Genomic DNA, 22,381 nt, shown 5'->3' with positions numbered 1-22,381 from the left:
CCTGCCCATACGCTAGGTGGAGGATATTTCAGAGAATCCGTGCACCTGCTGAGAATCATCCCACCCTTGGTGCACTCGACACTTTCATTTACATAAGGTACTAGACTTGGTTTGGTCAGTGATTGAATATCCATTTACACTTAGGATGTTATGGCTGAACTTCTTTCCTACCCTAACCAACAATGCAATTAGTTTGGTGACCCTAAAGTGCTTGACAGGTTCCCTTTAAGAGGTTTTCCGAGACTATAATATTGATATCCTATACTTAAAGAGGTTGTCCACTACTTTATCATTGATTACCTATCCTTCAGATTGGCGAGGGTGCCGGGTATCAGACCCCGACCAATTAGCAGGTCGCTGTGTCGGCTGAAACTGCTCGATTGCGGAGCTGCTAAGTCTTCTGATAGTGGCCGGGACAGGTTACTACTGCATATCCGCCTCCTATTCAAATCAATAGGAGGCGGATGAGCAGTACCCTGCTGTGGCCACTATCAGAAGAGTGAGCAGCTCCGCAATTGAGCGGTTCCAGCCTGTGGCCTCCAACACAGAAGATAGGTGATTGGCGAAGGGTGCCGGTCCCATACCGATCAGACATTGATGACCTATCCTAAGGATAGGCCATCAATGATAAAAGTAGTGGACAACCGATTTAAGATCCATCTTTATAAGGAGATCATATCACCCATCTTGATTAGCTGACTGAAGGGGACATTTACAAGATGGAGTTCGGTACTTATAGTAGTGGCTGTGCCTGGTATTGCAGAACCGTCTCTTTTGCATTGATCGGCAGGGGTGCGAGGTTATAGCCCTATCTATCTTATGGTAAAGAGATATCGATAGCCAGGGAATCAATCTTGCAGTTCAAGCTGACTGATCGGGCTAAGGCTGCTTACCAAACAGAGCTCAGTACTTTTCGTGGTGGTCAAGCCTGGAATTGCAGCTCTGTCCTTTTCCTATTTTAATGAAAAATAAAAGTGTGTATGTAGATCTACATCTATCTATACACACATTATAAGTGTAAGAGATATATACACATATACATATTGTGGCAAGACGACTCATTTGGCTGCAGTCGGAAGTAGACACAGGAACGGTTTTGTCTGCAGGTTTATTATGTCAGCATAAAGCACTGCAGAATTCAGCAAAAATAAACTCAGCCTTGCTGCCATAAACGTAAACCTAAAGACAAATGGTAACAGTCCATGTGTGTGCAGGTTTGCCCTGCACCAATTTGCAGCATCTTCAACTCCTCCTGAGCTGAAGTTGCACAGCCTGGAGACTTGTTTCTCCAGACTCACCAACCACAGAAAAAAAACAGGACTGAGCATTTAACCTTGCTCAGCCACACCCTGAGGGAAGGTATGGTGAATGATGTTCCTCCTGTCTCTATGTCATTCACACCAAACCACTCCCTTCACAATGGTGAGTTAAACCCCCAACATATAACATGCTGGAGAATAGTTGTAAGTTCAATTCACTAAGGCTGGTAGCTGTAACGAAACATACCTCCCCTCACATACACCAGTGACAGTGGTATATACAATATATATACATATATCTATACACACACACACACACACACACACACACACACACACACACTTCTAAAGAAAAGCATAAATCCCACCCTCAATACCATGTGGGAGAAGATAGGTCATTGTATTGTATTATTAACCTATCCAAAAGTATAGGCAGCAAAACTGTAGTCCAAGAAAAGCCTTTAAAGTCTAACTGAAACAACGGGGGAAAACCGCACGCCCACAAAAGGCCTTACACCGCATTCTCATCATTGTATGACTCTCCTTTTTTCATTTCTCACATATGATGCTGGCTTAAAGGGAATCTGTCAGCAGGTTTTTGCTATGCAATCTGAAGACAGCATAAGATAAGTGTCTCAGCCCCTTTCAGGGATGTCTCATTTATTAGGCTGTGTGCTGTTTACATACAATGAAGATTTTATTACTAGGAGAAAATCATTGCCCAGACTGATACTCTCGTCAGCCCTGGTCCAACCACACCCTCTCCTCTGATAAGCAGCTCACTGTCTATAGATAAAGTACACAGAGAGTCTTGTGTGGGCAGGGGCAGCTGTGCTCTGCTATAAGCTATATCTAGAACCTCTGATTGTGTCACAACTAGTGTTGAGTGCAAGTGCTCGTTACTTGAGTTTGCCTAGGGTGCTCAGGTATGCACAGTACGCAGTATCGCAGGTGCTCAAGTGACATGTTTGAGTCCCCACGGCCGCATTTTTCACGGCTGTTGGCCAGCTATAAAACATGTGGGGATTGCCTGACAAGCAGCCATCTCCAATACATGATGAACCATGCTTCGGGCTGCATGAATCCAATCACAGGCTCCTTTTAAAAGTGCTTTCCAGACTTCAGATATTGATGACCTACAGTGGCTTGCAAAAGTATTATCCTCCCCCCTGCCTCCCTCCCTTGGCATTTTTTGTGTTTTCTACCTCACAACCTGGAATTTCACTGTTTATTTTGAGAGTTTGCATCAGTTCATGTAAAGAACATGCCTACAACTGTGAGCATTTGGTTTTCTTTTTATTATGAAGCAAACAGCAAATAGGACAAAGTAACTGAAGGCTTCAGTGTGCATAACTATTCACCCCCCTAAAAGTCAACACTTTTTAGAGCCTCCTTTGGCAGCAATTACAGTTTATCGCTTTGGATAAGTCTCTATGAGGTTTCCAAATCTTGCCACTGGGAATGTTGCCCAATTCTTAAGGCAAAACTGCTCCAGCTGCTTCAAGTTAGATGGTTTCCTCTGGTGAACAGCAATCCTCAAGTTTGACCACAGATTCTCAATTGGATTAAGGTCTGGGCTTTGATTAGGCCACTCCAAAACATTTACAAGTTTCCCCTAAAACCACTCAAGTGTTGCTTTAGCAGTATGCTTTGGGCCATTGTCTTGTTGGAAGGTGAACCTCTGTATTTTAGTGATTTGAGACTGGGACAAACAGTTTTGCTCAAGAATAACACTGTATTTTGCACCATCCATCTTCCTCTTGACTCAAGACAAATTTTCCTGGTCCCTGCTACCGAAAAACATCCCCACAGCATGATGCTGCCACCACCATGTTTCACTGTGGGGATGGTGTTCTTGGGGTGATGAGCAGTGTTGGTTTTTCACCAGTCATAGCGTTTACCTTGGTGACCAATCAGTTAAATTTTGGTCTCATCTGACCACAGCACCTTCCTCCATACATTTGGGGAGTCTTTCGCAAGCCACTGTAGACATTGGATGTGTTATCAATATCATATTGGTAAGGGCTCGAGCAGTTTTTTCAGCATTGGTGGCAAACAGATGTATTAATTGAACAAAGGCAGAATAGCACGGCTGAACATCTGGTAGTGGAGAGTTCTGGGTATTGCAGCTCAGCTCGTGTCAGAGAATAGGAGCTGAAGTCCAGTTCCTGGGAATGTACACTAACACAGCAAGCAGAGATGTTCAGCTCCAGCTAAATTCAGTTTACAACCAGTCGCTGTCAAAGCTGATTGTGGAGGATGCTGGGTGTTGGATGCCTACCAATCTGATTTTGATATTCTATACCAAGATCATTAATATCTGAAGCCTGGAAAACCCCTTTAAGTAGGTCTTTTTCTGATGATACAGTTCTTTTAATTCATTAAATTATCATGAGAGCGTACAGAAGTAGAATCAATGAGAAATTCAGCAGCACCCTGTCATCTGTAATTGCAATGCATTCATGGCATCATAAGATGTGCAGCTGTTTCCTGTGAATGGTGAAGATTGCTGAAATCAGGTGCCGCATGGGCTAAGAGCCAAAGACAAACCAAAGACTAAATGTACAAATGAGTGACTCTTAGGAAGGTAGCGAGCACAATGCCAAGAGGAAGAGCTGCACTTACTGGTCCACTCCAGTGTCTGTCATTTTCCTTCTCTTCACCGGGGTATTTGCTTTCTCCTGCGGTGAAAAATATAGCAAGTTAACTCCTGGAGTTTTATCTTCTGTAACACTGCTGAATACCCGTGTATCACTGCGTAACTAAAGACGTGCCATAAAAGTATCTGGGAAACTTATATTATTTGTCATGCAGGGGTTAGTTATAATGCACCTACCATGTCTGACTCCGAGGCATTAACAAATGTGCAAGCAGCAATAATGCCCTGAACAGCAACACGCTTGTGCTCCCTGTAATGAAGCTGCTCCACCACTGCCTTCAGCTCCCGGATTGTGATTAGTATTTCTTCTGCTGCAAAGAAAAAAAAAAAGTTCCATAGTTAATATCATGCCATTTATAGGTCTTCGGCTACGTTCCCATGAGGAGTATTTGGTGAGTTTTTTATGTTGCAGATTTCCTGCACCTATTAAGTAATTCGGTTACTTGTGTTTTTGACAGCGTTTTTTGTCTCTTTTTGGTATGTCATGTTATAAATAGAACCATGACCAAGAACAAAATAGGTGCATATAGTCTCTTCAATCAAAGTTTATTAAAGTCATACAATTAAAAACAAAATGTATTATACACAGAGTAACTCAACGAGGGACGACATGAGCATATTTACATACAGTGGTGTGAAAAAGTGTTTACCCCCTTCCTGATTTATTATTCTTTTGCATGTCTGTCACACTTAAATGTTTCATATCACAAAACAAATTTAAATACTAGACAAAGGTAACAAGTAAACAAAACATGCAGTTTTTAAAGGAAGGTCTTTATTATTAAGGGAAAAAGAAATCCAAACCTAGAGGGCCCTGTGTGAAAAAGTGATTGCCCCCTAAACCTAATAACTGGTTGGGCCGCCCTTAGCAGCAACAACTGCAATTAAGCATTTGCGATAACTGGCAATGAGTCTTTTACAATATTCTGAAGGAATTTTGGCCCACTGATCGTTGCAAAATCTTTGTAATTCAGCCACACTGGAGGGTTTCCGAGCATGAACCGCCTTTTTAAAGGTCATGCCACAGCATCTCAATTGGTTTAAAAGTCAGGACTTGGACTAGGCCACTCCAAAGTCTTAATTTTGTTTTTCTTAAGCCATTCAGAGGTGGACTTGCTGGTGTGTTTTGAATCATTGTTCTGCTACTAACCCAAGTGCGCTTCAGCTTGAGGTCACAAACAGATGGCTGGACATTCTCCTTCAGGATTTTTTGGAAGACAGCAGAGCTCATGGTTCCATTTACGACAGCAAGTCTTCCAGGTCCTGAGGCAGCAAAACAGCCACAGAATCATTTTATTGTTGGTATGATGTTCCTTTTCTGAACGGCTGTGTTACTTCTACGCCAGATGTAATGGGACTTGCACCTTCCAAAAAGTTCAACTTTTGTCTCGTCAGTCCACAGAGTATTCTCCCAAAAGTCTTGGCGATCATCAAGATGTTTTCTGGCAAAACTGAGACTTGCCTTTATGCTCTTTTTGCTAAGCAATGATTTTCGTCTTGGAACTCTGCAACGCATGCCATTTTTGCCCAGTCTCTTTAGGGTGGAGTCATGAACACTGACCTTAACTGAAGCAAGTGAGACCTGCAGTTCTTTGGATGTTATTATGGGGTCTTTTGTGACGTTTTGGATGAGTTGTCACTGCACTCTTGGGGTAATTTTGGTCGGCCCGCCACTCCTGGGAAGGTTCACTACTAGTGATGAGGAGTATGAATCTTTAACCCTTTTGGCGAGCACGCTCGGGTGGTTGCCGAGTATTTTGCCGTGCTCGGCATTTGCTTTACTGTCGCCGTGGCTGCAAGTGTCACGGCTGTTAAGACAGCGGTGGCACATTCAGGGATTGCCTGTCGAACAGCCGTGACACTTGCACCAGAGCTTGCTCGCCGAAAGGGTTAACAATTCATACTCGCTCATCACTATTCACCACTGTTCCATGTTTTCGCCATTTGTGGATAATGGCTATCACTGTGGTTCACTGGAGTCCCAAAGCTATAGAAATGGCTTTATAGCCTTTTCCAGACTGATAGATCTCAATTACTTAGTTTCTCATTTATTCCTGAATTTCTTTGAATCGCAGTAGGATGTCTAACTTTTGAGGATCTTTTGCTCTACCTTCAGTTAAAATCTGCATTTTGTGATTACTTGTGTTATCTTTGTCTAATATTTAAATTTGTTTTGTGATGTGAAACATTTAAGTGTGACAAACATGCAAAAGAATAAAAAATCAGAAAGGGGGCAAACACTTTATCACATCACTGTAATTATACCCATTATCACTTAAGTTATATCATTACTTGTCCAAATAACTTTATAGGATTGTTAGTCCATGACAAATCAAATCAAAGCCTTAGTGGCAGGAAATATATACGTCACAGTAAAAATGCTGACATTTCCTGCCACTAAAGCTTTGATTTGATTGTCATGGACTAACAGTCCTATATAGTTATTTTGACAAGTAATGATATAACAAAGTGATATTCGGTGTAATTATGTAAATGTGCTTATGTGGTCCTCCATTGAGTTACTCTGTGTATAATACATTTGTTTTTAATTGTATGAAATTAATAAGCTTTATATTTTAAGAGACTATATGCAACTATTTTCTTCTCTTGGTGGTGGTTCTAGTTAGAAGTGTGTCTCTAGTCACCAGCATTTTTCTGAACATTTATGCTCTAACATGTTGGTAGTCATGTTTTAAATAAAGCGGCTTTATTTTTTTATACTTTTGGGTATTTGACAAATCTTAATGTGCAGATTACATGGATTTAAAGATGTGGAAAGAAACAAAAAAAAAAACAAAACTAGAAACCCATGTGTGTTTTTTACCTGAGGATTTTCTGCATCTGATGCAAGTCTATCGAGAAAATCAGCACACCAAAAAAATAATCAGAGAAGTTGACATGTTGCAGAATTGAAACATGCACAGTAGGTCAGTGGTACGCAGTGAAGAAAGAAAACACAGTGGGCATGGGATTTATAGAAATCCCTATCAATTTGCTAGAACGCTAAGATGCTGCATTTTTTGCTCAGCAAAATTACATAGTGTCAAAAACTCATTGTGGGAACTTAACCTTAAAGCGAATCCATCACCAGGTTTTTGCCACTTAATTTGAGAGCAGCATAATGTAGAGACAGAGACCCACATTCCAGCAATGTCTCATTTACTGGGCTGCTTGCTGTGGGTTTTGATAAAATCAGTGTTTTATAAGCAGGACATTATCACTAGAGGACTAGTAAATGTGTCAGGTAGTCAAGAATATTCATGAGCTTTGTATAACCCTGCCCCCAGCATTGATTGGCAGATTTCCGTGTACACTGTGCATAGGCAGAAAGATGACAATCAGTGGTGTGGGCAGGGTTATACAGAGTTCAGCATTCAGAGAACTGCTAGATCTGCAGCAGATAAAACAGTGATTTTGCCAAAACTGCAGCAGGTAGCCCAGAAAGTGACACATTCTTGGAATCAAAGCTTCATCCCCTACAGCAGAGGTCCCCAACCGCCGGTCCGCGGACCAGGACCGGGCCGTTGGGGTTTTTCAGCCGGTCCGCGGGGAGACGGGGCCCCTCCAGCCGGGCCGCCATCAGGGCATGACTGCCCTGACTCCAGTATGGGGCCCGGCCGGTAGGAGCCCCCACGGAGTCCCCCTCTTGTGCGTCTCTCTCCTCATGGGGCCCCCGGCCGCATGCTAAGCGCCGGGTCCGGGACATCTTAGCGCTGCGCTGCTGGGGCAGCACCTTCATGATTCCCCTGACTTCCGGTCATGTGACGGCGCCGTCACATGGCCGGAAGTCAGGAGAACCTGGTGTCAGCGATTTGGACGAGCGCCAGGATTCTGCAGGGATCGCATGGGGGTAAGTATAACAAGTTTTATTTTTTTTTTTAAATACAATTAACTAGGAGTGGGGGAAATGGGAGATGCACATGGGGGGAGGGGAGAGATGAGAGATGCACATGGGGGGGAGGGGAGAGATGAGAGATGCACATGGGGGGGAGGGGAGAGATGAGAGATGCACATGGGGGGGAGGGGAGAGATGAGAGATGCACATGGGGGGGAGGGGAGAGATGAGAGATGCACATGGGGGGGAGGGGAGAGGGGAGAGATGCACATGGGGGAGAGGGGAGAGATGCACATGGGGGGGAGGGGAGAGATGCACATGGGGGGGAGGGGAGAGATGCACATGGGGGGGAGGGGAGAGATGCACATGGGGGGGAGGGGAGAGATGCACATGGGGGGGAGGGGAGAGATGCACATGGGGGGGAGGGGAGAGATGCACATGGGGGGAGGGGAGAGATGCACATGGGGGGGAGGGGAGAGATGCACATGGGGGGGAGGGGAGAGATGCACATGGGGGGGAGGGGAGAGATGCACATGGGGGGGAGGGGAGAGATGCACATGGGGGGGAGGGGAGAGATGCACATGGGGGGGAGGGTGAGAGATGCACATGGGGGGGAGGGTGAGAGATGCACATGGGGGGGAGGGTGAGAGATGCACATGGGGGGGGAGGGTGAGAGATGCACATACGGGGGTGAGAGATGCACATGGGGGGGAGGGTGAGAGATGCACATGGGGGGGGAGGGTGAGAGATGCACATACGGGGGTGAGAGATGCACGGGGGGGTGAGAGATGCACGGGGGGGTGAGAGATGCACGGGGGGGTGAGAGATGCACGGGGGGGTGAGAGATGCACGGGGGGGTGAGAGATGCACGGGGGGGTGAGAGATGCACGGGGGGGTGAGAGATGCACGGGGGGGTGAGAGATGCACGGGGGGGTGAGAGATGCACGGGGGGGTGAGAGATGCACGGGGGGGTGAGAGATGCACGGGGGGGTGAGAGATGCACGGGGGGGTGAGAGATGCACGGGGGGGTGAGAGATGCACGGGGGGGTGAGAGATGCACGGGGGGGTGAGAGATGCACGGGGGGGTGAGAGATGCACGGGGGGGTGAGAGATGCACGGGGGGGTGAGAGATGCACGGGGGGTGGGTGAGAGATGCACGGGGGGTGGATGAGAGATGCACGGGGGGTGGATGAGAGATGCACGGGGGGTGGATGAGAGATGCACGGGGGGGGTGAGAGATGCACGGGGGGGTGAGAGATGCACGGGGGGGTGAGAGATGCACGGGGGGGTGAGAGATGCACGGGGGGGTGAGAGATGCACGGGGGGTGGATGAGAGATGCACGGGGGGTGGATGAGAGATGCACGGGGGGTGGATGAGAGATGCACGGGGGGTGGATGAGAGATGCACGGGGGGTGGATGAGAGATGCACGGGGGGGGTGAGAGATGCACGGGGGGATGAGAGATGCACGGGGGGGATGAGAGATGCACGGAGGGGATGAGAGATGCACGGAGGGGATGAGAGATGCACGGGGGGTGGATGAGAGATGCACGGAGGGGGATGAGAGATGCACGGAGGGGGATGAGAGATGCACGGGGGTGAGCTGCACATGGGGGGGTGAGAGATGCACATGGGGGGGTTATGTTTACATAACTTTGTTGCCTTATGAAGGGCGGGGGGGGCCCCCAAAAATTTCTTGCACAGGGGCCCACTACAGTCTGTGTCCGCCCCTGGGATGAAGTAAATGCAGCTGAGCAGCAGCTGTCAGGACAGCTGCCCTGTCCTGCTGCAGGGCGTGATGGGGCCTCAGTGATGCGGCTCCTGGCACAGCACATTATGTGGGGCTCCTGGCGGGGACCTGGTCTACACTATATGATAAGTATGCACTAAACTCCAAATCCCTCCATTACCCCGCCCCCATATGACCAAAGCCCCGCCCACCCCACCCCCTCCTTGCTGGGCCATGGAAAAATGATCTTGCTTCAAGCCGGTCCCTGGTGCAAAAAAGGTTGGGGACCACTGCCCTACAGCATGCTGCTCTCAGATAGGTTAGCAAAAACCTGGTGACAGATTCCTTTAACCCCTTTCTGATATGGGGCGTAATAATACGTCCCTGTGCACTTGGTCTTAATGACCAGGTACGTATTATTACACCTCATCGATCACACCCGCACAGAGGCTGTGTGGGCGCGATCACCGTTGGGTGTCAGCTGATTCTGACAGCTGACACGAGGCAATCGGTGCGAGGAGAGGTCCCATACCTCTCCCGGTACATTAACCCCTGAAATGCTGAGATCTAAGTCGATCGCAGCATTTCAGGAGCAGGCAGAGGAAAGACAGCCCCTCTAACCTTGGACCGGAGACCAAAAAAGTGTGAAACAACTGAAAATATGTCTTATATTCTAGGTTCTTCAAAGTAGCCACCTTTTGCTTTGATTACTGCTTTGCACACTCTTGGCATTCTCTTGATGAGCTTCAAGAGGTAGTCACCGGAAATGGTCTTCCAACAATCTTGAAGGAGTTCCCAGAGATGCTTAGCACTTGTTGGCCCTTTTGCCTTCACTCTTCGGTCCAGCTCACCCCAAACCATCTCGATTGGGTTCAGGTTTGGTGACTGTGGAGGCCAGGTCATCTGGCGTAGCACCCCATCACTCTCCATCATGGTCAAATAGCCCTTACACAGCCTGGAGGTGTGTTTGGGGTCATTGTCCTGTTGAAAAATAAATGATGGTCCAACTAAACGTAACCCGGATGGAATAGCATGCCGCTGCAAGATGCTGTGGTAGCCATGCTGGTTCAGTATCCCTTCAATTTTGAATAAATCCCCAACAGTGTCACCAGCAAAGCACCCCCACACCATCACACCTCCTCCTCCATGCTTCATGGTGGGAACCAGGCATGTAGAGTCCATCCGTTCACCTTTTCTGCGTCGCACAAAGACACGGTGGTTGGAACCAAAGATCTCAAATTTGGACTCATCAGACCAAAGCACAGATTTCCACTGGTCTAATGTCCATTCCTTGTGTTCTTTAGCCCAAACAAGTCTCTTCTGCTTGTTGCCTGTCCTTAGCAGTGGTTTCCTAGCAGCTATTTTACCATGAAGGCCTGCTGCGCAAAGTCTCCTCTTAACAGTTGTTGTAGAGATGTGTCTGCTGCTAGAACTCTGTGTGGTATTGACCTGGTCTCTAATCTGAGCTGCTGTTAACCTGCGATTTCTGAGGCTGGTGACTCGGATAAACTTATCCTCAGAAGCAGAGGTGACTCTTGGTCTTCCTTTCCTGGGGCGGTCCTCATGTGAGCCAGTTTCTTTGTAGCGCTTGATGGTTTTTGAAACTGCACTTGGGTACACTTTCAAAGTTTTCCCAATTTTTCGCACTGACTGACCTTCATTTCTTAAAGTAATGATGGCCACTCGTTTTTCTTTACTTAGCTGCTTTTTTATTGCCATAATACAAATTCTAACAGTCTATTCAGTAGGACTATCAGCTGTGTATCCACGAGACTTCTGCACAACACAACTGATGGTCTCAACCCCATTTATAAGGCAAGAAATCCCACTTATTAAACCTGACAGGGCACACCTGTGAAGTGAAAACCATTTCCGGTGACTACCTCTTGAAGCTCATCAAGAGAATGCCAAGAGTGTGCAAAGCAGTCATCAAAGCAAAAGGTGGCTACTTTGAAGAACCTAGAATATAAGACATATTTTCAGTTGTTTCACACTTGTTAAGTATATAATTCCACATGCGTTAATTCATAGTTTTGATGCCTTCAATGTGGATGTACAATTTTCAAAGTCATGAAAATACAGACAAATCTTTAAATGAGAAGGTGTATCCAAACTTTTGGTCTGTACTATATATATATATATATATATATATATATATATATATATATATATATATATATATATATATATATATATATATATATATATACACACATACATATACATAAATAATAATGGAAAAAAATTAAATAAAAAAGTACACATTTGGTATTGCCGCATCTGGAACGACCTGCCCTAAAAAACAGACCCACTAGTTAACCCATTTAGTGAACACTGTTTAAAAAAAAAAAAAAAGAAGCAAAAAAATGGTGCTTTATCATACTGCTGAACAAAAAGTGGTATAAAACGCGAATCAAAAAGACGCATGACAATAAAAATTGTACAGCTTTAAACGTCATCTTGTCCCGCAAAAAAACAAGCCTCCATTACAGCTCTATCAGCCGAAAAATAAAAAAGAAAAGCAAATAAAATCATTTTTTCTATAAAATAGTTTTTGTGTAAAAGCGCCAAAACATAAAAAAAAAAACAATAACACACAATATAAATATAGTGTTGCTGTAAACGTACTGACCCAAAGAACAAAGCTGCCTTATCAATTTTAACCACACGCTGAACGGCATAAAAACATAAAACAATTCCTGAATTGTTGTTTTTTGTTTATTCTGCCTCCCAAAAATCGGAATAGAAAGCGATCAAAAAATGTCACGTGCCTGAAAATGGTACCAATAAAAACGTCAACTCGTCCAGCAAAAAACAAGCCCTAACATCGGCCGAAATATGGAAAAATTATAGCTCTCAAAATATGGAGATGCAAAAACTAGTCTTTTTTTTTTTGCAAAAAGGGTCTTTTAATGACTCCAGTTTCCTCCCATTCGTTCCTCATTTGTTTTGTTGTGCACTTCCAGTTTTGGAGACATATTGCTTTAAGTTTCCGGTCTTGACGCTTTGATGTCTTCCTTGGTCTACCAGTATGCCTTTAACAACCTTCCCATGTTTGCATTTGGTCCAGATTTTAGAAACAGCTGACTGTGAACAACCAAAATCTTTTGCAACATTGCATGATGATGTACCTTGATAATCCTCTCCTTTGTTTCAATTGACATCTCTCGTGTTGGAGCCATGATTCATGTCAGTCCACTTGGTGCAACAGCTCTCCAAGGTGTGATCACTCCTTTTTAGATGCAGACTAACAAGCAGTTCTAATTTGATGCAGGTGTTAGTTTTGAAAATGAAAATTTAAAGGGTGATTCCATAATTTTTTCCCTCTGCTTGGTCTGAAAAAAAATTACCCTTACCGAGTACCACATTTTTAATTTTGATTTCTTTAAGTGTTTCTTAAAGCCGTAAAGTTGCCATATGAAATGACAAGTTTTGTGCCATGTCTGTGATTGGCTTTTTTTCAACAACATTAAACAACTGAATGAACATCCTCCGAGCCCAGTGATTCCATAATTTTTGCCAGGGGTTGTACAATACTTCTTTTTGCTCAGGGTTTAGTAATCTCAACCTACCACTCATGATTTTATAGGACTTCACATTGATGGGACACAGGCCCACCCCCAGTATGCCACACTGATTAACAGAACGAAGGGAGTAGGGTTCTTCAGACGTTGTCCCTTCACTGCAGCACGACACAGTGACATCCATGTACGTGTATAGGCTAAAGTAAAGTAACCAATTTTAATCCATCAATGCAAAGTTGCAGAAAATAGAATTAGTCCTTACCGGTAATTAAGTTTCTAGAAGCCTTCCACGACAGCATTGGAAGATGTTGTCCACGCCCTATTAGGGGACAGGAACACAGAGGTTAAAAGCCCCTCCCCACCATCAATCCCCAGTGTTTACCAAGATCACCTGGAAAAATGGTTACCTGACAGTTATATGGAATCCATAGGGAGGGAAATTCGTGCTGTCGTGGAAGGCTTCTAGAAACCGAATTACCGGTAAGGACTAATTCTATTTTCTCAATACGCCTTCCACGACAGCACTGCAGGAATACCAACGATGTTTTATTAGGGAGGGACAATAGCTTGTTGGACTTTCCTATTAAAAGGCTAAATCCCTACTGGATGATAAGTCTAATCTATAATGCTTGGAAAATGTGTGAAGGGAAGACCATGTAGCTGCCCTGCAGATCTGCTCTGAAGATGCGCCTGCTCTTTCGGCCCAGGAAGTTGATGTAGATCTGGTAGAATGTGCCTTCAAGGTAATCGGTGGATCCATCTGTAGGCTTCACCGATTGCCTTTTAAATCCAATTTGCTATAGTGGATTTAACTGCCTTCCTTCCTCTGTTATGCCCTGAGTGTTGTATAAATAGATTTTGATCCAATCTCCAAGACTCAGTCTGTTGAAGGTAATAAAGAACAACTCTGCGGACATCAAAGAGATGGAACTCTGCTTCCTTTGAATTAGAAGAGTTCTGGCAGAAGGAGGGAGGGATGACTTCCAGGGAGCGATTGAAATCCGTAACCACCTTCGGGAGAAAGGAAGGGTTCAGACGAAGCGTAATTCTATCCTCAGTCACATTCATGTAAGGTTCTCTGATGGAAAGAGCCTGCAGTTCTCCCACTCTCGGAGCTGAAGTGTTGACTACTAAAAAGGCAGTCTTATGAGAGAGAGTTTGTATTGTGCTGGAGGATAGAGGTTCGAAGGGAGAGAGAGTTAGACTCCTGAGCACCACATTAAGATCCCAGGTTGGGACTTGAAACTGAATTCTTGGATGAAGTCTGAGTGCCGAAGTCATGAACCTCTTGATCCATCTGAGAGAGGCCAAATCTTGGTCGAACATAGAACTTAGGGCTGAAATCTGTACTTTGAGAGTACTAGGTTTAAGACCCAACTCCGATCCACTCTGTAAAAAAAAATCAAGGATCCGAGCAATGTTAGGGTGTAAGGGATCAGGAATGCCAGGAGCGCACCATGCTAGGATTTTTTTTCCATATCTTGCCGTATATAGCATTGGTTACTGGTTTCCTACTCCGTTGAAGAGTTCTTATAACTTCCTCTGAGAGACCTTTGGATCGTACGATCTCAGCTTCAGTAACCAGGCTGCAAGGCTTAGCCACTGAGGATTTGGGTGGAATAGGGGCCCTTGTGAGAGAAGATTGTTGACCTGTGGAAGTATCACCAGACCATCCAGGCAAAGTTCTGTGACGGCCCTGAACCAAGGCCTTTTGGGCCACAGAGGTGCTACCAGAATTGTTGCAACTTTCTTTAACCTGACTTTCTGGATAGTTCTTGACAGCAGAATTGGAGGAAACGCATAAACCAGTTTGAAATGCCAGGGATGAGCTAATGCGTCCAAATTCATGGCATTGTCTCTTCTGTCCAGTGAAAAGAAGAGGGGAACTTTTGCGTTTAGGCGACTGGCAAAGAGAGCAAAATGGGGTCTCCCCGAAGTAGATACCAGTGACTGGATTATTTGAGGATTTAGGCTCCATTCTCCAGGCTGGATGTCTTTCCTGCTTAGAAAATCTGCTTGAATGTTGTTTGAGCCCTTCAGGTGAAATGCTGAAAGCGATAGAAGATGTTGTTCTGCCCATAAAAATATTCGACCTGCGACCTGTCTCAGGCTGTCTACCTTCGTACCTCCTTGATGACAAAAGGAAGGCAATGATAGTCACATTGTCTGAGAGTACCTTGATGTGAGTACCCCGGATTAGGTCGACTGCCGCTCGGAGCGTTTTTTCTACTGCCTTTAGCTCCCTGAATTTGGAGGATCTGACACTTATCTCTGGACTCCATCTGCCCTGAAAAGGAGTCTGGGCCACCATGGCTCCCCAACCTCGTATACTGGCATTGGTAGTCACTGTAATTAGAGGGTCCTGGGTCCAAGAAATCCCCCTCTGAAGATTTCGGGAGCTTAGGCACCAAGAAAGAGAAGCTTTTACCCGACCGGGGGTCCTGGTCCGTTTGTGCAGCGAGTCCCTCTGTCTGTTCCAAGATCTCAGGATATGATCCTGGAGAAGCCTTGAGTGGGCCTGGGCCTGGGACCATGATACCGACTGGATACAAGCAGTCATTGACCCCAATACCGACATTGCCGCTCTCAATGTTCGGTTCTCCTGGTGTCTTGAAATTTGAGACCTTGGTTCTGAGAGCTGTTTGATGCTCCAACAGAAGAAAAAAAGTTTGTTTGTTGGAAACAAGCAGGACACCAAGGAATTTCCTCCTCGACAAAGGAAGGAGTTCTGACTTTTTGAGGTTTGGAATCCAGCGTAAGGAGCGAAGAGTTTCTAAGGTTATGGATACATGAAGATTGAGGGTCACCACTGAAGGGGAGACAATCAACATGTCGTCCAAGTATGGAATTATGCAGACACCTTGTTTTTGGATGAGTGCAATGACTTCTGCCATAATCTTCGTAAACAGCCGGGGTGCTGAAGAGATGCCGAATGGTAGTACGTTGTACTGGTAGTGTTTTGTTATGTTGTCCCCGGAGATTGCAAAGCGCAGGAACTTCCTGTGGGACGGATGGATTGGCACATGGTAGTATGCATCTTTTAAATCTATGGTTGCTACAACGTAGTCTTTTCCTATTAAGGGGATAATTGATCTTGAATTCCGGAATTTAGAAGGTCCTGTAGACCAACTGATAATAGTTCACGAGTTCCTTGAAAAGGAAGGGACGTGACCCTCAGGACCTGAGGGGGACGAGTCTCGAACTCCAATAGAAGACCCTCTTGGATGGTATTGAGGATCCACTGGCAGGAAGATATTGCATGCCACTGGGGAAAGAAATCCGAGAGACGCCCCCCTACACGGACCAAGTCATTGCTTGTCCTGCTACTAGTGCTGTTGTCGGGGTACAAGGATGTTACGGCCCTTGCCACCTTTAGGATAGCCCCAGCGCCCAGATTTTCCCTTTCCCTTATACTGTGAGGGGTGACTCTGGGGAGGTCGAAAGGAATGTTTCTTAGTTTGTCTCTGTTCAGGAAGGGTTTTCTTCCTGTCCGAGGCCTTTTCCAGGATATCATCCAGGGCTGGCCTGAATACATATTTCCCTTGAAAGGGGATGGAGCAGAGTTTAACCTTGGAGGTGACATCCCCACGCCACGTTTTGAGCCACAGCGCACGGCGAGCAGCATTGGATAAAACAGCTGCTCTGGCCGCGATCTGGACTGACTCAGCCGAGGCATCCGCCAAGAAGCCCGTGGCTTTTTGAAGGAGGGGAATGGAGTCTAGCAGTTCTGCCCTGGACATGCCCTGAGACAGATGTTCCTCCAGTTGGGTCAGCCACTTGAAGAGGGATCTGGCCACACAAGTTGATGAGATGTTGACCTTAAGGGAGGCAGAAGAGGTTTCCCTTGATTTTTTAAGGACTCTTTCCATTTTCCGGTCCAATGGGTCCTTCAATTGGGATGAGTCTTCAAAGGGAAGTGAGCTTTTCCTCACTACCCTTGCCACCTGGATGTCCACTTTAGGAATGTCCCACTCAAATTCTTCACCTTCCAGCGGAAATCTATGCTTTAATTCTGAAGGGGTGGTGAGACGGTTTTCCGGGGTTTCCCATGCCTGTCGGATGAGATCTCTAATGACCTCATGAACTGGAAAACCAGTCTGCTTTTTTGATCTAAGGCCCCTAAACATCTCATCCTGAACGGAACAGGGGACCTCAACTTCCTCCAGTCCCATAGTGCCTCTGACGGAGTCCAGTAATTCCTCTAAGTTGTTCGAGGAAAAATAATATCTTCCAGTTTCTACCTATTTGGCAGGCCCTAAGGATGCCATTTCATCAAAATAATCAGAGGTGGAGCTACTAGCGTCAATAGAGACCACATCTGAGTCTAACTCCTGAATCTTCCTCTTCTTAGGGGGAGAGGGCCTGGAGGAGGAGTAGACAGGTAGGGCAGCAATAGATGCTTGGACCTCCTGTCTAACTACCTGGACCTCTTGTTTAACAAGTGATCTAAGCTCCTCGATTAGCGAGGGGTTTTCTTCTGTAATTATTTTATCCGTACAGTGTCGGCACAACTTCTTCCTATAGGATGAGGACCATTTTTTAGCACAGATGCCACATCTACGGGGGCCTTCTATCCTTCTTAGAAGCGGGGGCCTTGTCTTCCTAAGAGAGGGGAAGAGAAGGGATACCCATGTAACTAGAAGGAGGGGAAACCTAGTGTCATCTAAAAGAGAGGCTGAGATAACCTCTTAGTGACCCACCCCGGTACTACTCACTGTAGCCGGGGGCATGCTGGGCTCTGCAGATGCAGGGATAATGGATCTGTCACCTTCCATGGTGGAGATAGCTTTACCTTTGGGGTTTTCAGGCCGGTTTTTATGTGAAAAAACATGCCCCCAGCAAGGAACCTCAGTCCCCTCCCCCTTCCGGTCACTTGTGGGCCAATCAGGCGCGATATCAGCCTTTGCCGGCCCTTGGACGCGCTCAAACATCATGCGTTCCAGCGTGGAACGCATAGCCCGGAAGTGACAAGGACCTGCGATGACGTCACTTCCATTGCGCGCGCGCGCGCCCAGATCGCCGGAGGATATGCCGAAGAGCTGGAACAGGCCTCCGGCATGAAAATCCCCCGGCTTGCTTTACCCTCTATGGGGCGCAGGAAGCCAGGACGGTCCCAACGGGAGCAGCATGGAAGGAGGAGGGAGCGCCCCGACCAACCGCTGCCCGGCAAGTATACTTAACACAATGCTGCCCTGCCGGCCCGACAGCACTGCAGGACCTTTCCATGCCCCAAGGGGGACAGGAAAACACTGGGGATTGATGGTGGGGAGGGGCTTTTAACCTGTGTTCCTGTCCCCGAATAGGGCGTGGACAACATCCTCCATTGCTGTCGTGGAAGGTGTATTGAGAAAAACCCTCTAAGGACTCAAGACCATGCTAAAAATGCCCATAAAGTCATATCATAGAGGAGTTACATGAAGTTTAAACATTTTTTAAATCATCATGTCCTTCAGAAATACAATAAAGAATATATCATTTCTGCAGACCCTTCAGCAGAGTATATAATAAGAAATGTAATCTGTATAGCAAAGTAAATAGAATACTAACTTTTTCTATCATTACAGAACTTAGCAAAAGTTGGTGGGGTTGGTGGATAGGGGTGGTAGCCGCCAATTGTTGTTTTCTTATTAAATTCTTCTTCATTTTTAGTCTTCATCCATTTTATAAAGTTCCTCACTTTCTTGTCGCTTACATAAGGCTGCCCTTCATGATGACCTGAAATAAAAAAGTCATATACATGATTGGCACCACACAACAAAAACAGGGTAAGTTGTATTAGTATCTCCTTTAAAAGTAGTGCAAATACTTTTATGCCAAAAAATGACAAAGTATTCTCGAAGTGATACCTTTATTGGCTAACAAGAAAAAAAAGTAATGTTTACAAGATTTCAGAGCAAAGGGGCTTCTTCTGAAGGTATTACTCAGAGAACACATTTGTCATGTTTGGGCATAAAAGTATTTACATTGATTTTTCTGGCTAACACGGTACCACAATATATTTTTTTATTGTACATCATTATCTCCTTTAGCAGAAGACAAAATGACCAGGACTAGCTACTACCTCAGCAGCTCCCACACGGAATGTACAGAATGTATTGCTACAGAAGGACATTTTAAAACATTGGTTTAGATTGAGTTTTTATTTTCATAGGACTAGTCACAAAAAAAAACAAAACAAACAACAACACTTTAATTATAATCAGTTTTACTCTGGCCTCTACAGTAGTAACAATAAGCTATTTCCTGTCCACCAAAACTCACTCACTCACATACACACAGCAGGTGAAATAAGTATTGAACACGTCATCAGTTTCCTAAATAAATATATTTATAAATGTGTTATTGATGTGAAATTATAGCCAGATGTCGGTAACAACCCATCCAATCCACCAGGGCTGTGGAGTCGGAGTCGTGGAGTCAGTGTCCATTTTGGTGGAGTTGGTATAAAATGGACAGACTCCAGCTCCTAAAACATATAATGAATTGGATACAGTAGTTCAATGCAGTTTGTGGGGAATATTTTTTTCACAAGAATTTGGAAAAGTTACGAAATGTCCTATAAATGTCTGTCCTATTCCTGATCTAAAGGTCTAGACTTTTAGCTGAGATGAATCTGTGCTACAGTAAATTTATCACTTAAACATGAGCCATGTATGAGGGAGTCGGAGTCATGGAAATTGAGGAGTCAGAGGTTTGGCTTACCTACTACACAGTCCTGCAATCCACACAGGCAAAGAAATGAAACTATAGATGTCCATAAATTAAAACATAGGGAAAAAGTATTGAACACGCTTACTGAAATTTATTTAATACTTTGTACAAAAGCCTTTGATGGTGACGACCGCTTCAAGACGCCTCCTGTATGAAGAATCTAGTTGCATGAATTGCTCAGGTGTGATTTTGGCCCATTCTTCCACATAAACACTCTTCATATCCTGAAGGTCCTGTGGGCTCCTTCTATGAACTCGGAGCTTTAGTTCCTTCCATAAATTTTCTGTTTTATTCAGGTCAAGTGAATGGTATCAGAGAAAGATAATAAAGCTGCTAGAATGGCCCAGACAATTGACAGTTTCCTTGGCTGTGTGTTTGGGATCATGGTCTTGCAAAAATGTCCACCCTCGTTTCATCTTCAACATCCTGGTAAATAGCAGCAGATTTTTATCAAGAATGTCTCATTTGTCCATTCATCCTTCCTTCAATTAAATGAAGTTTACCAGTGCCGTATGCTGAGAAACAGCCACCATGATGTTCCCACTGTTGGTATGGAGTTTTTGGGTTGATATGCAGTGCCTTTATGCCTCCAAACTTGGTGTGTATTATGGCATCCAAAAAGTTCAATTTGGTCTCATCTGACCAGACTATAGTCTCCCTTTTACAGATTGCCTAAATGTTATTGAGCTAACTTTAAACACGCTTTTTGTTCATCAATGGAGTCTTGCATGTTGAGTGTGAATACAGGTCACGGAGGGTGAGTGCATTACTTATAGTTTTCTTTGAAACAATTGTACCTGCTGATTCCAGGTCTTCTGTAGCTCTCCATAGGTGGTCCTTGGCTCTTGGAAAACTCTTATCATTATTCTTTTCACTGGTCTGTCTGAAATCTTGCGAGGAGCACCTGGTCATGGCCGGTTTATGATGAAATTATGTTCTTTCCACTTCCGGATTATGGCCCCAAAGGTGCTCACTGGAACCTTCAGTAGTTTAGAAATTCGTTGGTAACCAATGCCACCAGTATGTTTTGCAACAATAAGGTAGTAAAGGTCTTGCGACAGCTCACTGGGTTTACCCATCATGAGATGTTTCTTGTATGGCACCTTAGTAATAAGACACCTTTTTATAGGTTGAAGCAGCTGGTATTTTTCACTTCGTGACACGATTGCTTTTTTATTACTGATCGATTTCAGCTGTTGTCATGACTTTCCATGGCTTTTTGCACCTCTCTTCATGTATTCAATACATTTTCCCTGTGTCATTTCTCATTATTACACAACTTAATTTATGGACATCTATGGTTTGATTTCTTTGCCTGTGTGGATTGGACTGGGTGTTACCCATCTGGTGAGAATTTCATGTCAATAGCAACTTTAGAAATATATTTACTTAGAAAATTGGTGACGGTTTCAATACTTTCACCCAGTGTGTGTATATGTGTATGCATGCATGTGTGTATAAGTGTATGCATATATACATTTATTTGACTTACTTATATAGCGCCATTAATTCCGTAGCGCTTTATAGACATTATCAGCCCTGTCCCATCGAGGTTCACAATCTAAATTCCCTATCAGTTTGTCTTTGGAGTGTGGGAGGAAACCAGAGAACCTGGAGGAAACCCACACAAGCATTGGGAAAACATACAAACTCCTTGCAGATGTTGGTGGGATTTGAACCCAGGACCCAAGCGATGCAAGGCTGCATTGCTAACCACTGAGCCACCGTGCTGCATACATACATGTACAGGATGAAGAAAACCATCCTGATATCATTAAAGGATGGGTGAGATCTTGACAGCAGTGCTGTACTGCGAGAAGGTTTCATAAAGTAGCAGCAGTATACACATAGATAAGGCTCTGTATGCATCTACCCTGATCTCTGGGTAGGGGGCTGTACAGCAACTGAAATAAATTGGAGCTAATATATATTTCTGCAGCATTGGGAAAGTGAACAGATCCTGCTGAGGGAAGGAAGTGTGCATCTCATAATAGAAAAATGCTATAAAAATGCATGCTGGGAATGAGAGGATGAATTTACAGTACCTAAGGTGCTGGCAAAATGCAGGTGAAGAGGAACAGCCAATTCAAGAAGGGTTAGTTACACAGCATGACAAATCAGTAAGGATTGCAGAAATACTGTGTTATGCTAGATTCACATGGGCACAAACCACCACCTACAAACTGGCCGTGGATCTCCAGCCCCAAACTCTGCCGTGTCACAGACATACATGAGGATACTGAGTTCAGTGAATCTAGCCATAGATGGAGATGTGCACCAAAAAGCAGTTCTGACTTGTTGTGGGGAATGAGGGTAACGAGCTCATGCTTTTCTACAGGTTTTGTGAGAAAAAAGATTTGCTTTAAGTAGGAATAACCCTGTCCACTGGAGAACACACAATAGGACATTTTCTGCTTTCAGCAGCTCACTTGTCAAACTTGCCATGTCGTCTTGAGGCAGGATCCGCAGGTAAAAAGGGGGTTTCATGACAGCTTACTTTAATTACGGGGGGTAACGATAAGGCAGGACCAGTAATGGTGTATTTAGACATGAAGATTTCAGCGCCAAATAATGCACCTTTAACGAGCACCTATCGACTTTATACAAGTCGTTGAACACTCATTTATTGGTCTGTTTACATGGGTGAAGGAACATTGATAGAGAC

The 22,381-nt window shown here is 44.8% G+C and overlaps 1 protein-coding gene across 3 annotated transcripts in view; it reads right to left on the bottom strand.

Annotated features, from left to right (window-relative positions):
- Positions 1-22,381, bottom strand: part of RADX (RPA1 related single stranded DNA binding protein, X-linked) — a 73,617-nt gene that overhangs the window by 13,138 nt on the left and 38,098 nt on the right. For 2 of the 3 annotated variants that reach the window (XM_073641190.1, XM_073641191.1), the window contains exons 8-10: positions 18,553-18,720; positions 4,096-4,229; positions 3,885-3,940 (exon numbers count right to left, since the gene is read on the bottom strand). In XM_073641190.1, coding sequence (XP_073497291.1) covers positions 3,885-3,940; positions 4,096-4,229; positions 18,553-18,720 — 358 coding nt within the window. The remainder of the gene's footprint in view (positions 1-3,884; positions 3,941-4,095; positions 4,230-18,552; positions 18,721-22,381) is intronic. The other variant, XM_073641192.1, reaches the window with a different exon arrangement.

Source organism: Phyllobates terribilis, unplaced genomic scaffold, assembly GCF_046119375.1.
Source record: "Phyllobates terribilis strain yellow unplaced genomic scaffold, ASM4611937v1 Scaffold_7__3_contigs__length_470593459, whole genome shotgun sequence".
In the NCBI taxonomy this organism is placed as follows: domain Eukaryota; kingdom Metazoa; phylum Chordata; class Amphibia; order Anura; family Dendrobatidae; genus Phyllobates; species Phyllobates terribilis.
The sequence above is the reverse complement of the archived record's forward strand: the minus strand, read 5'-3'. Positions and strand labels throughout refer to the sequence as shown.